This window comes from Mycteria americana, chromosome 4, assembly GCF_035582795.1.
Source record: "Mycteria americana isolate JAX WOST 10 ecotype Jacksonville Zoo and Gardens chromosome 4, USCA_MyAme_1.0, whole genome shotgun sequence".
In the NCBI taxonomy this organism is placed as follows: domain Eukaryota; kingdom Metazoa; phylum Chordata; class Aves; order Ciconiiformes; family Ciconiidae; genus Mycteria; species Mycteria americana.
Window position 1 is genome coordinate 32,706,395 of NC_134368.1, and position 15,777 is coordinate 32,722,171.

Below are 15,777 nucleotides of genomic sequence, written 5' to 3' on the forward strand. Positions count from 1 at the left end.
TGCAGTTTTCACTCAGTGAGAACACAAAATGAAATGTAAGCAGAGTTTTGACTGTGTGTCCTTGCTAGGTTCTACTCAGGTGTTATCCTAGACTGCAGCTAAGCAATCTGCTAGATGGGGTTTTTTTTCAGTTTTATTAATGTACAATGCTGTAACAGAAGACGTTAAAGGAACTTACCCTTTTCCTGTGGGGACTAATTTCTAGCTTCATCACTGCACATTTGTTTAAAGTATTTAAGCGCCTGCAAAGCAAAGGAAACCATATTAAGAGACCACTCCAGTGTTTTGACACGGGCTACTCCAGTTCAAAAGCTTTTGTGAAGGCTGTCCCCAAACTGCTTTGCATACAAATAGCCACAAGCAGAGTTTCAATTAGAGCCCTAATTATACTTAACCATTAACCCATTACATTTGGCTGTATTCTAACTTCAGAGGGAGGGATGGATGACTATTTGTCACAATTACCTGCATCAAAGTAAAGAGAAGTGAACGGAAACTTAGACTAAATTGAGAAGTGCATTATATCCATTGAATTGTAATAATTACATTTGTTTAAATAGCAGACATCTGAACCCTGAAACAATCAATCTCGACAGACTGAAAATAACGGCAAAGGCTTCTTATTTGACACTGTGTACATCTGCCTGTGTGAAAAAAGCACGCTGCTTTAGAATTGTACTTTATAAGCTAAAACCTCCCAGAGGAAAACTTATTTTCCACTTATTAGGTGTCTACTTTGTTTGTGAACAATGATTATTTTCAGTACAGTCCTGGGACAAGACAACTCACCAGTTTAAAAAACCAAACAAAACACAGACCGGATTTTTCCTTCCTAAACTGAGAGTTTCTTTTATACATAAAAAAATGTTGTTCTGAAGGACTAAAATTTAAACAAAAATAAATTGCTGCAGCAACAATAGTTAACCAGCCTCTTTCTGAAATGTGATAGCAGTCTGGATGCATACCTTGAAGTACTGTACGAATGTATATAAGCATCCCCCTATTCCCCGATGAGCTAATGATCTGGTAGGTATCCTTACAACAAAAAAAATTATCTTTCTTCTCCCCTCTCCCCCCGAAGCTCAGTGTGCAGGGCTGAGCACAAACAGCTTAAAGCAGAGCAAAACTTGGCACTGTTTTAAACACCCAGCTCCATGGCACTTTAGGCACAGCTAAGTGCAGGCTGCTGTGGTCTCCTGCCCTCCTCCCAGCCCTCGCCTCCCCAGAAACTGCTCCAGGGACACGGCTCAGCTAAAATCTGCACTGGTAAAGCACGGTTAGAGCAACGCTGGTGCTATGGCAAGGCAAAGGGCAGGAAGGGGCTGGGTGTGCTGCAGAAGGCAGAAAAGCTGAAGCAGCAGCTTCACGGAGGTGATGGTTTGGTCCCTTGTGTTAATACCTCCACTCATGAGGCTGTACTGTGGGTTGGATGAGGAGACTAACCGAGCTGAAAACTAATCTTTCAATACTTTGTTGGGTTGAATTTCTCCCAGGTCAGTTCCCTGAGCTGCGTGAAGGGTAGCGTGTGCAGGGGGGAGGCAGAGGAGCAGAGCCGCCCCTTTCCTTCAGCCGCACTGCAGCCCAAATTCAACAGGAGCAAAACTGACCTTTAAAAAGCCTAATTCATTCTGAAGGAAGTTGTATAATTTTCACATAATTCGTTTGAGCAAAGTGTAAAGAAGAGCCTGTATCAGCAGCTTTGAAAAACTAAAAAAAAAAAGGAAATGCTGACTTGTCCTGCTGCTTCAGATGAGTCTTTTCAGATTCATGAAACTTGTAACTTGAATCTAGAAAATGTGTGCACAGGAAGAATTACTAGTTTCCTCTCTTTCCCCTCGCCTTTTATGCACAGGATTGGTTGCAGATGGTATTTACACAGGACTTGATCCTGAGGCCATCAAAGAAAATGGAAAAGCTCCTACTGGTGCTTTTGCTGCAGTCATGAAGTAAAAAAAAGGCAGTTTGATCTATAATTAGACCCAGCCACAACACAGCAGAGAAGAAGAGAAACAGGAAGAATTGCCATGGGTCAAATAGTAGGGCAGTGGCAGGTTAGAAAAGTTATCCAGATCTCTCTATTTTCATCTTTGCTCTGACTTTAAAAGGCAGAAGGCTCAGTCCTGCTGGCTGCACCTGGTGGGTACATGCACACGTCCAGTGAATTTCAGAGGAACTGTATTTACAGCATGGGTGAAGCGTGAATGTCCCATCTACGCGCAACACAACAAAACTTGTATTTTGGTTTTTAAGAGGCCACACAGCAGCAAAAAGCTGCCTCCCTCTCTGCTATAAAAACATCCTCCTCTCAAACTCCTGGACCTCAAGACTAGGGAATATTAAACTGGTTTCAGTTCTATATTGTGTAATAATTTACAAATTTCACAGTGTTGCAACCTTTGACTTATGCAGAGAGAAGTTCTCACCAAATCCCTGTATCAGGCTTTATCTCGTTCCAGAGTGCCTGACCTCTAATAAAGACGATCTCTGATTTCACAAAGATTACATCCCTAGACTTTTCTCCTACTCAAATTAAAACCCTGAAATAGGTAGAAAAGGGTAGAGCAAAGATCTCTGTTTCCACAGAGGGTGTTTAAGAAAAAAAAAATCTCTCAGCGCACACTTCACAACAATGAGTATGAAGGCAAGATAAGGTAACCCCCAATGAGCGAGGTTAAAAACAATAGCAGCGAGGCAAATAAAGGCTCTGTTACACATTTGACATGATTTCATCACAAAACCAGTTTCCCTTTTAAAACCTAAATGCTCTGCAGTGATTGCCTCAGGTCTGCAACTTTCATTATATACATCGCACATCCTGCTTTAACTTCTGCTCAAGTTCAGCAGTGCCCAGTTCCTTGAGCTACAGGACACTGAAAACACAGTACAACATGCAAAACTCCCTTCCAAACACATTATTGAATCTACAAAGCTAAGCTTACAAAGTTTAGGCTTTGCCAGGATGAGAGTTACCTATACAACTGTCATTAACCTTCACATATGCTTTGCAATACTTTTTAAGCGTATAAGCACACATTCATTTTCTACAGATCTCATCAAATCGATGCTTGTTAATGAACCACAATTTTCTGTTCTGGCTCTGGACCAGCTCCTTTGGTAATTCCATTCCCAGGTATAAATTCAACTTACCATTTCCCTACTGACAGTCAGCAGATCTGCCTCATTCTTTAGCTCCGTCTTATTCTGCCCAAACCTGTCTCAGCGACCCCTTCGCGAGGACAAGATGGGAGATGGAGGGATGGGGCAGGATTGCTGCAGACAGCCGTTACATCTGCTTTCACCATCTGGCTATCTCAGTCTCAATTTCTACAATGCCTCCTACCCCGGCCACTTTCTAGATGACTGTTTGGATGACAAGATAATATTCCTTCCAATCATTTAGATAAATGCCTTCGAGTCAGCCCTCTATACATCTTCATATCCAGATGGTATCTCACTCCTGTGGAGTGTTACATCTCCAAGACGTCGCTTTTCCTCACCCTCCATGCACTCCTACCCAGGCTCTCACCCTCCTTCACCCCAGCTCTGTAAAACCCTTCTTCCTGAGGGTGACCAATGCAACAGGACCTGCCTCTCATCCCAGCCCCTGAGTCGAGACTGGCCCGTATCAGCCCTGAGTGGCCATTACACTGGAAGCCTGAACCTGCCACACCCAAACCATGAGGCACTGGAGCTTCTCTCAGAAATGAGCAAAGGATGCATTTTTCCTAGTCTTCTCCTCAGAAATGGCCAAACTAGCTTAGCCTGAACTCCTTTTAAGAAAGGCAGCCTGAACAAGACATTCACTAGGAAAAACTGCAGTGTGAACAGCTAAATTCAGCTAATTTATAAATTAAAATATGGGCTCACAATGTGAAGTCTTTGTTAATCTAGATACCAGTCAGTTCCACGTTGGCTATAACCCCAGGAGAAGTTGGCTATAACCCATGTTGGCTATAACCCCAGGTAATTCACTCTGCTCTCATTAGCAGGAGAAAATTCTCACCCCATGCACCCAAGAACAGTGGTAGCAATGCAGAATATTAGATTTACGCATTTTAAATGACAATTTTCAATCTGAGTAACTGTATGATCTAGCTTTAAAGTTTGAAATATTTTCTTGATGGATTTAAATTCTTAATTCCTTCTTATAGGGCAAATTCCAACTCCATTGTACCTGTAACTGATGATAGAAGGGCTTTCTTGTCTCACTGCAGTGGACAGCCTCTACGCTGGCTCCTGGGGTTCATCTGCACATTCCAGCCGGCAACGGAGGCCAGCTCTCTACAAACCAAATGCTATGAGCAGTGAATGCTGCTCATGCAAATCCACTACAATCAATTTCTTGGATGAGAAGTCCTGATGGTAAAAGATTTAAGAAACCTCTCGTGTATATAGTGTGGCAGTTTTCTAGCTATGCGTAAGGAGATTAAATAGAATTTCCATCATGGCTTGCTATGGATTTTGCACTTAGCAACAACCTTTAGGATAAGCATGTTTCAGTACTTAGTTTCATCAGCGCATGATGCAGCCAGTTAGTTATCCTCTGGAGATAAATTCCCAGTCATTAATCTACATAAAGTCTTATGAAACCAAGGCCAGCAGTGCTTTGCACAGTCACTACATGAAGCATCCTAGCAAATTAGAGTCAACACTTTGACACTTTTAACCCTACATTTCATGATAAGATCACTAAATGACATTTCTTAACCATCTATCGTCTACTGTTACCAAGTGCCATATGCTGTCTCTGTAATTCAAGTCTCAACACACTTTTCACTTAAAATTTTTCATGAAAATCCTTAATGGGGTGGCTATTGATACCTTTTCCATTTAGAAAGGAATTTGGCAAAACATTTACTAATAAGCTGTTTTTAAAGTTACACTAGTTTTCCTGCTTCCATTAGTAAGATATTAAATGATAATTTACAATACTGTTCAGATGTAAACTATCATTTAAAATGCTTCAACCTTAAAAAAATCCCTGTCACTGTGATTTCTACAGTCTTTTTAAAAATTGTTTCTTCACATGCAGTAATTAGAACAAGGTAATTAGAACTGCTGGCAGAACATTGGTTGTTACACACAAAAGCAGATTCTCAGTGTTACCATCCACTGCATACAGTGTCCATTTAGCCCTGTGCTGAAAATGCAAATAATTCCAAAACTATTCTGATTTTCAGTCAAGAAACAGTCATAGACTTAAGGTTGTGAAGCAGCTCTAAGTCTTTTACTGAGTAAAACCCTTTACTGTTTACACACTGACCATGGCATGAGTCAAAATAAACCCAGGCTTCAGGCAGAAATGCAGCATTCCAAATGATGGGCCTTCTCCATGTTTTTTAATGAGCTTTACAAAATTAAACAAGCAGATGTGGAAAAAAAAAAATCTAAAGGTGGGTATGTTGTGATAATGCACTGCTTTTGTCTAACACAAATGGTAAAAGGCCAAATTCAGACATCTGAGATGATTAACTGAACTACTTCAGTTTTATTCTGAGGTGGGATCTGAACGCTTCTGGAGAAACATTAGCTTCAGTTTTAAAGTTATCTTCTAGAAGATAACTCTGATATAAACGCCACAGGCTTCAGAATGATATAGTTCAACCTTTAAAATCTTTGTCTCAAACTACAGTGAGACCCGTGGATTCTTAGGCATATTACACAGAAAACAATTTGAAGATGAAAGCAAAGAGGTTATCTTACAATTAGCAGACTTCTGAAAAACTTCCTAGTTTCACGAAATATCTATATACCCACATCATTTTAGTTTGCTTGCCTTTATTAGAAGGCTTACAATATAAGCTCCCATTATTAGGATACAGATCTTTTTACTGTCCTCCGTGTTCAGAAAAAGTGCTAACTGCTTTTATCGATCACACTAGCAGGAAATCTCAAAGAGATATGGAGGGCATATTCTTACTTGCACCAGTGAGAAATGATCTGCTACCATTTTTTCCCCATATATATAAATAATGCCAGGTTACAAAGTATTCTCACAGGCAAGCGCTAAGTCCAAAATATGCTGGCTTGACTGTATTTTGTTTTCCTGGCAAGGGAAGACCATGCTTCTGGGAACCAGCATTTATTCACACTGCTGTACTTTCTGTTCAATGACTTCACAAGACCCAGAGCACACAAATAAGCACACCGATGCATCACATTTTAATATCGATGGAATAGGTGCCCTACACTTGAGTAGGGCACATCTTGAGTGTGAATTTAACATTAATGAGGTTTTTCCCCTCCCAATGACTGGACAACAAATCTGTTTTCTTCGTTTGAAAATCTTGTAAATATTTCTGAAGAACTTTAAATTCCAGTCGCTCTCTTTCCCTTCCAAGTATGGCAGTGATGGCATGAGAACACTATAAACTTAAAGCCTTTCTTAAAAGGGTTTTGTAATTCATTAGAATTACTGACATTTAGAGTTGCAGACATCATGCATGCAGTATCCGAAAGCATTCATTTTGCAGACAATTTGGAAAGCTGCCATAATGGAGGACAGAGGCAGAAAACTGTACTCATTTCTAGGTAATAGGAGATATGAAAAGTTAAGGCATTTTTTTGCCATTTAAGATTGTGGACTCGCACTAGAGGAGGTAACTGATGGATGGGTTAAGTGTCAGATGGGGCCACTGCAAGCGCTCTTACGATAAAATCGGTAATGCTGAGGCTGTAGTTCTCTAAAAACATGCTGCCACAGACAGGCAAGTCTTGCTCCCTCTTGTTCTCTACCCATCCCTCCTCCTGCGCCTGCAGCTGGCGGTGGGGTCCTGCCCCATCCCCGGCACCTGCTCTGCAGTTCATTATGCCCTTCCACGGGCTAATTTACTAACCCAGCAAAGAACTACTCAGACTCTTTTTGCAGAGTGAGTTCAACTGGTTCGTGGAAGGAGCCCATCATCAACAAAGATACGTAATGGGAGCACATGGCTGAGGGCAGGCCAGCCTTCGCAGTGGTGGTAAACTCTTGGATTCGCTCACATTACCCCTTACAGCCATACCCACGCTCACTTTTGTGATCACGGCACACACAGGGTGATGCACTGAGGCCAGCATGAGGGTTTGTATACATAGCTTTTTGGTTTGTTTGTATACATCGTTGCTCACCAACGTTAAGAGAGGCGAGTAATGGAGTGCAGCAGCATGGCTTTGCTAATACTGCTCCCAAAAAATAATTCCCATGTGGGAACCGATGCCATAGTTCTACGTGCAGATGGCTGTAGCCAGCACAGTTCTGCTTCCACGTGCCTTACTAATTTGGGAATTAGTAATGAAAGCAAATTAATAATAAGAATTAAAAACATGCCTGTCACAAAGACTCCTGTCACTTTCCTCCCAACTTTGTTTTAAGTACAAACATCACTTAGTCCAATATATTATTCTAATGAAAACTGCATGCTGATAGTGGATAATAAAAAGGTCTCAAGCAAACGGTTATTTAATAGTACATAATTCAGTTGATGTTATGCTTTTCCCAGGTTACACTTTCTATTACACAGGAAGAGTTTTGTTTCAAAATGCAGTGTGATTTTTTTTCACCTACCTGCATAAGGCCTCAATAGCATCTCTGTCCAGAAAGTCATGCTCTCGCTTGACTAGAGCAATGTCAATTGGAAAAAGGAGATCTGTAGGAATAGAGACAGATGGAATCAAAATGACTCTTATTCCCAGTGGTGAGTTATTTCAGAACAATCAGCTGCCTCCAGTTGAGCTCACCAAGATGCCAGTGATTGGCACTTCTCAGGTAAATGCACGTTACCATCTCAAACGCTTCCTTTTCACGTACAAGTTTGTGACACGCAGCTTTGATAACTGAATGTTCATATGCATAATGGGGGAAAAAATGAGGACAGCAGAGATAAAACAATAGGAGAGGGAAAGACGCAAATGCGAGCTCCCTATCCGACATCAGAAGCGTGAACTGATTCAGGCTAGCTTTATTTAAAATAAATATACAATCTCCATCAAAGTACTAATATCTCACATTAAAGAAAAAAGGTCAGTAAACCCGAAATCTCTGGAAAGGAATGAAAAACAGAATCTCCTTGGCTGTTAATCAAGCTATTTAAAAGTTTGACACTGTTTCAACATTAATGAGATATGGACTGAAATGAAAGCAAGCCAAGCTGCATGGAGCCCATACCGCCTCCTCTCCTTAAGAGATTATTTAGGTAAACAATTGGGAGAGTGAGGGGAGGAAACAAGGTCGGCAGAGAGCTGAAAATTTACTACAGCTCTGAAGCAGCAACCACATATATATTATTTACTGTCCTCCACAGATTCCTGACTGTCATACAGGTCCTGATCCGGCATTCCTTGCACAGCCAAAACTCCCACCAAAGCCACTGGGTGTTCAGGGCACAGAGCAATACAAGAACACACTCCGAATATACTGTTGCACTTGCATACAACTTTCCTGATCCAAGTGATTGCCTATAAAATATTTTAATCTCCAGAGACTAGGAAAGAGTGAGCTGAAATGATAACAAGAATGGTATTGGTGTTAATTTACGGAAAGGTAATTAATAGTCTGGCTTTTTTTATACCAATAGATAATCTCTCAAATGAATTATTTGTCCTGATTTTGCCTCAGGAATAAACCAATTATGACATATTCTGTGAAATGCAAGAAATTCTAGCTTTTCTACAGAAAACTGCAGTTTTAGCAAAGCAACTGACAAAGGCTCATTGATTAATCTCCATTTTAAATGCGTACTGCGTGGGACCACTCCATAGAGGTGACTTCTCAGAACTCTTGTACTATACCCAATTGTTCCATAGGTCTCCCCTTCACTATTTTAAGTCCAAGGTGCAAGTAAAGCCGGTATTTTTCACCAGTACTGATATAAGTTTTTCCTCTGAGAAAGTTAGTACCTTAGAGTGTCCACAAGGAAAGATACGGGAGAACTTAAGTGAGAGAGGTGACTTGGAAGAAGTTGATAGTCTCCATGAGTCCATTTATTTAATGCTTAATTTATGCTGCTGCTGTTTTTGTTGTTGCCGCTGCTGCTGCCAGGGGGGCTTGCAAAAGACAATGGTATATTGTTTTCATATAAGGACAGCTGTCTTTTCAATAGGTATGGCTGGCCTTGCTCTCGCCTTTTGCTCTCACCTCTGCAGTCCTTACGATGTTAGGCAGGACATGGTCCTATGTTAGAAACTTTGTAAGTTTAGAGTCTCTAGGTAGGGCAATGGTAAGCACAGGTAGGACATGTTTTCTGAATGCACTTACAGCTCAGCATAACATGAAAACCACAAGCCCACATATTCAGCTGAGAGTCTTGTCCCCAGTTTTAACAAAGACTGGAAGTACAGCCCCAGCTCTGCATCCCAAGAAAATCTTGGCATCTCCATTAGCACAAAGGAAGAAAAAAAGAAAAGGAAGGGAAATAATAAAAGGAAATTTAATTTCTGAACAGGCGAAGAAAAGTTTTGCCAAGTGCTGCTTTTGAAAGTGCTATTATCATCTCATATTGCCAATGCAGCTGCAAATCAAAGCTCAACGAGATCATTTTTCAAGAAGGTTAGCTCAGCATTTGCTGTAATTTCCAACAGTTATTCACTGTAAATAATGGACTTTCTATGCTCATTCTTACAAGCAGCAGCTGGAGTTTGTTTTATAAAAAAGAAGAGGCAGATAAGAGTGCATAGTAATTTCACTACAATGCAAGTAATTTTAAGTGGTGTGGGGGGGAAATTCTGAACAATAATATACATCTATAAAAAGGATGTCGCACTTTAAAACAAACTTCTGTATGTTACTCTGCATCAGAGTGTAAAAACTGTATGCCAAAACTGCAAGTTCCTAGTGGGTTACGGAGGCAATGAAGACACCAGTTTTAACTGAGTAAAAACCTTTGTAAAAGTGGACACACAAAGTGAATCCATCCCACAGAAGGACAAGGGAGTGCAAGAGGGAGCAGTCTCTTCGAGGAGCTGCTGCACATCTGTGCAACAACGGCTTGTATGTTCTTTTTTCCCTTCATAGTGAGCCCGTGTCTAACACCAACCCAAACTGTTCTGAAAAAACACATAGGACTTGGGAATCATGAGGTGTACAGATGCATCCACGCACACGCAGAGTTTCCTACCTCTGCTGCATTAGGAGAGCTGGCTGGTGGAGCTGGACACAGCTGTGTTTCTCTACAACTGGGCTCGAAGCAGTGGATGACTACATTCATGAAAATATAGTTCATTTGTGTTTTAACTACAGGGAATGTACCATGGTGCTACCATAACATTTGTGCTATGAGGACATTTGGAAGATTCAGACTATAACAGAAACCTGGGACAAATTTAAAACTCCAAGAGTGCTTCAGAGTCTCATTGGGTGTGGTACATCCATGTGTGTGGGGGGTAGCAGGGAGCAGCCTAATCTCTAAAAGTCATCTTATGTACTGGGACTTCAGTTGTGCCCCTGAACCTCATTTATTGGTGAATATTACATCTTATTGTCCAAAAGTTGCCAGGGGATGATCGACTTGCAAGCTCAGGTGCCTACCTTCATAAAGCTGCGCATACTGCGGGAACCCGGCAGCCCGCAGCCAGTCACAAGCTTCCTTGGCCTCGATTTCTGGAAGAGGACAGAAACAAGACACCCTCCGATCAGTGATCTGCAAAGCAGAAACTTCCTCTCCGCTACTTCTACTATTCCTGTTGCAAAATAAGCATGAAGGCATTCAGCAGCTTTGAACTGAGACACAGGTTTGCTTATCCCAGTTTGCTTTTCTTCTCATGATCAACCGTATCTCGCATTCTGGAAAGTCACGAGCATTCACCCGTGATTTATCAACAGCTCATCATTTTAAGGGTTAGAGAAACAGGCACAGATGAAAACTGCAAGAGTTATGGATTATCCTGTACAGGATTTGTTAACACTGGAGAAACCAGCACCACAATGAACATGACCAGCATTTGTTCAACAAATCTTATGATCCTCTTGGCACAACTATTTTCTTTTGCCAGAAATTCCTAGTAGAGCTCGTAATACTGTGCACTTTAACATCTTGTAGATAGTACTGACAGACCCAAGCCCAAGAACAACCGGCACACTGTATTGCAACTCACTCAAGTGCGTATTTACTACCCAACAAGAACCTAGTTTCACTGGAGGTCTTCAAGGCATTTTATGAGTTACTTGGTATATGACAGGAAATTCAGCTAACTTTCCCTCACGCTGCCCAAAACAGCATGCCGCAAAATGAAATTATTCACATACATATACATGACACCAAAAGAAAGGAAACATTCTGAACACGGGTTATATTAGTCTATGAATAAATTATACATAAATTAATTTGTTACCTAATACAAGCAGAAGTAAAGAATATGTTGTCTTATTAGCTCAAACTAGGAAAATAGAAAAGGTATTTAGGGTATTCTCCAAGTGTTCAGGAAACAGATTGGGTTAATTTTGTTTTTCTAAAAATTCAAGAAAGTGCTACTGGGAATTTAGCTCCCTGCTTAGAACTGATCAAACAGACAGTGAGCAATCAGAAACTCTTAAAGTTCATCTGGCTTTGATTATATTCACTGTTCTTGATGGACCAGAAAAGAAAAGCTTCGTTATGTACAACTCAGTAGACAATTTTGCCACCTACTTGGAGAGGATACTATAGCCACCTCCTGCAGAAACCACGCACTAAGGGTTTTGCTCAGAATTGCTCAGAATACAAGCTGCTGCATATAGGGCATTGAAGAGCCAAACACAAGTAAAATATCTCAAGATTTTGGCACGTTATGAAATATTCCCAGTGAGATATAGGTACACAATTAAAATCAGATGAAACAGCAGGCACCTTTTAGCATCTCCAAAATGACGGCAATCCTGCTCTAATTTTCCAAATTGCTACAACAGGGTTAAAATATTTGTGCTTTGCCAGACTACTTTGCTAAGATACGTACCCAAACCAAGGGGTTAAGGTGAGCCAAAGCACAACATTCCAGATAAATAAACAGCTAAAAATCCACTCTCGCTGAAGTCAGGACAAGCAGGCATTTGTGTAACTTGTGTTTGCTTCACCTTTGGGTTATGGGACCACATGAGAACAAGCACGTACAGACATATTGACTTAGCTACTTATTAAGAAAAAGCATTCTTCAATTCCAATTGCAAGCGATCGTAAAGTTTTGCTTAAAGTAGTATTTTAATTTCAGTATCCTAAGGAAATACATGGGAAAGTTAATAAAGAAGGAAAAAAAAAATCTAAAATATATTTAAAACTTGTACTGCTAAAGCAAGAACAAACAACAGGATATTACTATCTCAGAAGCAATGAAAATTCTAAAGTAAAAAATTCTGCAATTAATTTTTAAGAGTACTTAAAATAAAATGCACTATCACATAGGTCACATCCTGCTGAAGTGTCTGGATTGAATGAGAATCTTACTTGATTTAAAACTGAAAAAAAATGATCCCTGATAACCAGTATTTACCTAAAAATGCAGGTAGATGCTTGTAGTGCAATTGAAAAAAGTGTCTGATTCCTTACTACTACACTGGCTCTTAAATGTGTTTAAATATTTGTTCACAGGTCCTTTACTGAGCACCCCAGGTGTATGACCTGTAAAATATTTCTAGAGCTAGAAAATTATGAATATGCATTTATCAGATGTTTTTTAAGGTCCTCTATAGAAGCTTTGTGTATCTTTTCTGCAAATATGTATGCAAGTTACGTGGAAGTCATATTTTATGGGCACCCAGGTGTCAGGTGCCTTTGGGATTTTCAGAGCATATTAGCTTTCAAAATACCTTTGAGAATCCCCCAAGAAGTCTACCTAGTCAATGAAACACTTGAGTTATTCCTGGTTGGCCACAAGAACTGCAGATAATAATAAAACACCAGTGCACCTGTCCATCGATTAGGCTAGGCAGATGCCTAGGGCAGCGTACAGGACAGCACCAAGGGTTTAAAAGCAGTATTTGCCCCATTTCCATCTCAAACATTTTGGGAAAGCCAGGGCTCTAGCCTCTGACTCTGTTGCAAGTCCTTGGAAGGGCGAGGGGTTTGGAGAGCTGCCTTGAAGAAGGGGCCAGGGAGTCCCCTCCAGCCAGGGCTCGCTCCGTGTCACCTCCATCCACACAAAGCGCGTGTCAGAGAGGGACGTGGCGGGGGTACGGGCGACAGAGCAGAGGCAGGATCTAAAACGCTGTGATACGCTGTGACCAGATGAACAGAAAGGTCATTTCCAACCCAGCTTCCCCATCTCAACCCTGCTGATTACTGAGGAGCCAGACTATGAACAAAACTGTGTATGTATGTGAAATTCAGGCAGCTCAAAATATAGCCAGAGGGAGAATCCAGCCCAGGGTGTGCTGGATAGGCTGCACAGAAAGCTGAGTACACAGAACAAGCTTCCTCACATAAGAGATACAAACTTAAACAGCTGAAAGCTTGTAGAGGTAAAAAGTTCATTACCACAAGTTAACTGGAATCTGCCTTTGAGAATAAAATACATTAGTTTAACCTGAGGTTCTGGCCAAATCATTTAAACTACGCTAGAGGAGAAAGCTCATTCCCACACTTCCCAAATACCAGCTTTTCTTCCAGCTCAGCAGCATCAGCCCTGGGACTCTTGGTTTGCCAGCTGCCACAGTTTCATATCCAGGAGGGCATGGGAATATGTGCAAGTCCTTGTCATCTGGATCAGTGGCAACCGGGATAATGAGGGACAAAAGAGAGAACAGAGCTTCCAAAATCAGATTTTTCCACTACTTATGAAAAGTTTTAGAAGGCACAGGGCACCCAGAAGCCTTCGCTCAGTCTCCCAGGGGACCTAGGTTACAGATCATTACCTGAGCTACGAACTCACTGCCGAGCACAGCATCTCCTTGGCTGGGGCCAGCTGGGAGCCACAGGGAGCAGAGGGAGCTTGCAGAGGAACTCTACACTGCTTTCCAACCCATTTTACGGAAGTCCTACTTCAGCCCCAATTAAATTGCCATTATATGCAAAGCAATTTCCCACCGTGAGCATCTTGCTGATGAAGACCTGGCAGCTGAGCTGATACAAGTTGCTGCAGGCAAAGGACTGGTCTCACTCCTTCCTCCCCGCTCCATCCCTGCGGTGCCACTTCCTTTCTGAATCAAACATCCTTGCCAGTTAAAACCTTTACAATAAACTACAATTCAGTATACATTCCAGGCAAGAAATGTATGTGCAGCTTTTCAGATGTGCGTCCTGTGCCCTCCCCCAGCAGCGGGAGGTTCTTGTACGAAAGAACCGCTGGCAAGAAAGAAATGGCGCTATTATTTCTAAATGTCCTGATACACAAGAAAATCTCTTAGAAAGTAAAACAAAACAAAACAAAAAAAACCCAACCCCAAACCAAAAAAACCCCAAAAGGAGTACAATGAAGTCTTTATACTTGGTGTCGTGTAAGCAAACAGCAGGCAAATGTGTTAAAGAGGAAACAGGAAATTTTTATTGGAAACAGCTTTATTTGTTAGTCCGTTTCACAAAGCAGGCCTCCATGCTCAAATCAAGGGTAGGAGTTCCTTTTGTGTATGGTTGGGAACCATTAGTCCTTATTTACCCACTTCCTGGGGGGTTAGGAGGACCCAATTCTTCCCCAAACTGGTAAGTGAAAATGGAAACTTCTAACTTCCTTTTTGTTTAACTTTGGTTAATCTTGGTTCCTGGCCCTGCAAGTTTGGAAGTTTAAAACTTCATAGCAAAAATATCTCAAGTCACACCTTGTTTGATACTGCAGTTGCAGAAGGGAGAACTCTAAGATGTCTATAGTCTTTTGCCGGATGATACCTTCCTTCCTATAGAAAAGAAAAACCACACAGTGTGATGCTGCGATAATGTCCTTTCAGAAAAAAAAATAATCATAGCAGTCTAGCGAGGAGCAGCAAGATCATTTGCTTTCATTCTTCCTCTCTTGTCGCTTCCATGAAATAAATAATGTGCAACTTAAGCGCCAGCTCTTTCAGGGTCTCCAGGACAAGGTGCAAAGCAGATGTATCTTTGTACAGTCATACATCGACTCCATTTTCACCTAAGTGCTAAACAGCATATGAACAGTTCTTCCAAGCAGATGGTTTCCTCTTGCCTCAACTCAGACACCTTTATAGCCATATTAGCACCTCCACACATCAGTTCTACTCATCTCACCTTTTGGCTCTGTTAAGAGTAGATTGTAAAAATCTGTAGGGAGACTGGTCAAATCAATGCAGTTAAATTTCAGCAAAAATGCGCTTCGTTGCTGAAGGTTCACTCCAATGCCATACCTAACAACTGGTTTGTTTGGGGTTCTTTGTGGTCTTAATTTTTTACCAGGTCATTCGAGTTGAAATTCACTATTTGATTTTTTCAGAAAAGAAAAAAAAAATTGTAAAAATCGAATACAAAATCATCTTCCTGAATTAGCTTGCAGAAGAGTCTCTCCCATGTGATGCAGAGAATGTTTCTCACCATGAATGCTAGAGATGAACCCGCTTGCTCCTTACTGGAATGCATAAAACTCCATAAACTACCTGCACATTTTCTAAGGCACAGATGGAGCACAAAGCGGATTCTTTCCCGTCCAGGACTGACGCTCCAGTTTAATGGCTGCAAAAGGCCTTGCATACTCAGAAGCTCGTCCTCTTTCTGTCTGTATCAGAAATTACCTGTCCCTACATATCGCATCCCTCTGAAATTTCTGGTGCTTTGCAAAATTTGTGTTCATCTCCAAAACACTGCCCTAAGCTATTAAGAAGCTTGAGATCATTCAGGATCATATTTTTTAAGACCAGCTGTGGTATATATGAGAATTATTCTTCTCTGG

General features: G+C 41.1%; 1 protein-coding gene across 7 annotated transcripts in view; it reads right to left on the reverse strand.

The window, feature by feature from the left end:
* Positions 1 to 15,777, reverse strand: part of DLC1 (DLC1 Rho GTPase activating protein) — a 238,546-nt gene that overhangs the window by 14,343 nt on the left and 208,426 nt on the right. For all 7 annotated transcript variants that reach the window (XM_075500130.1, XM_075500131.1, XM_075500129.1 and 4 more), the window contains 3 exons: positions 10,505 to 10,576; positions 7,547 to 7,628; positions 179 to 242 (listed from right to left, as the gene is read on the reverse strand). In XM_075500130.1, the coding sequence (XP_075356245.1) occupies positions 179 to 242; positions 7,547 to 7,628; positions 10,505 to 10,576 (218 nt within the window). The remainder of the gene's footprint in view (positions 1 to 178; positions 243 to 7,546; positions 7,629 to 10,504; positions 10,577 to 15,777) is intronic.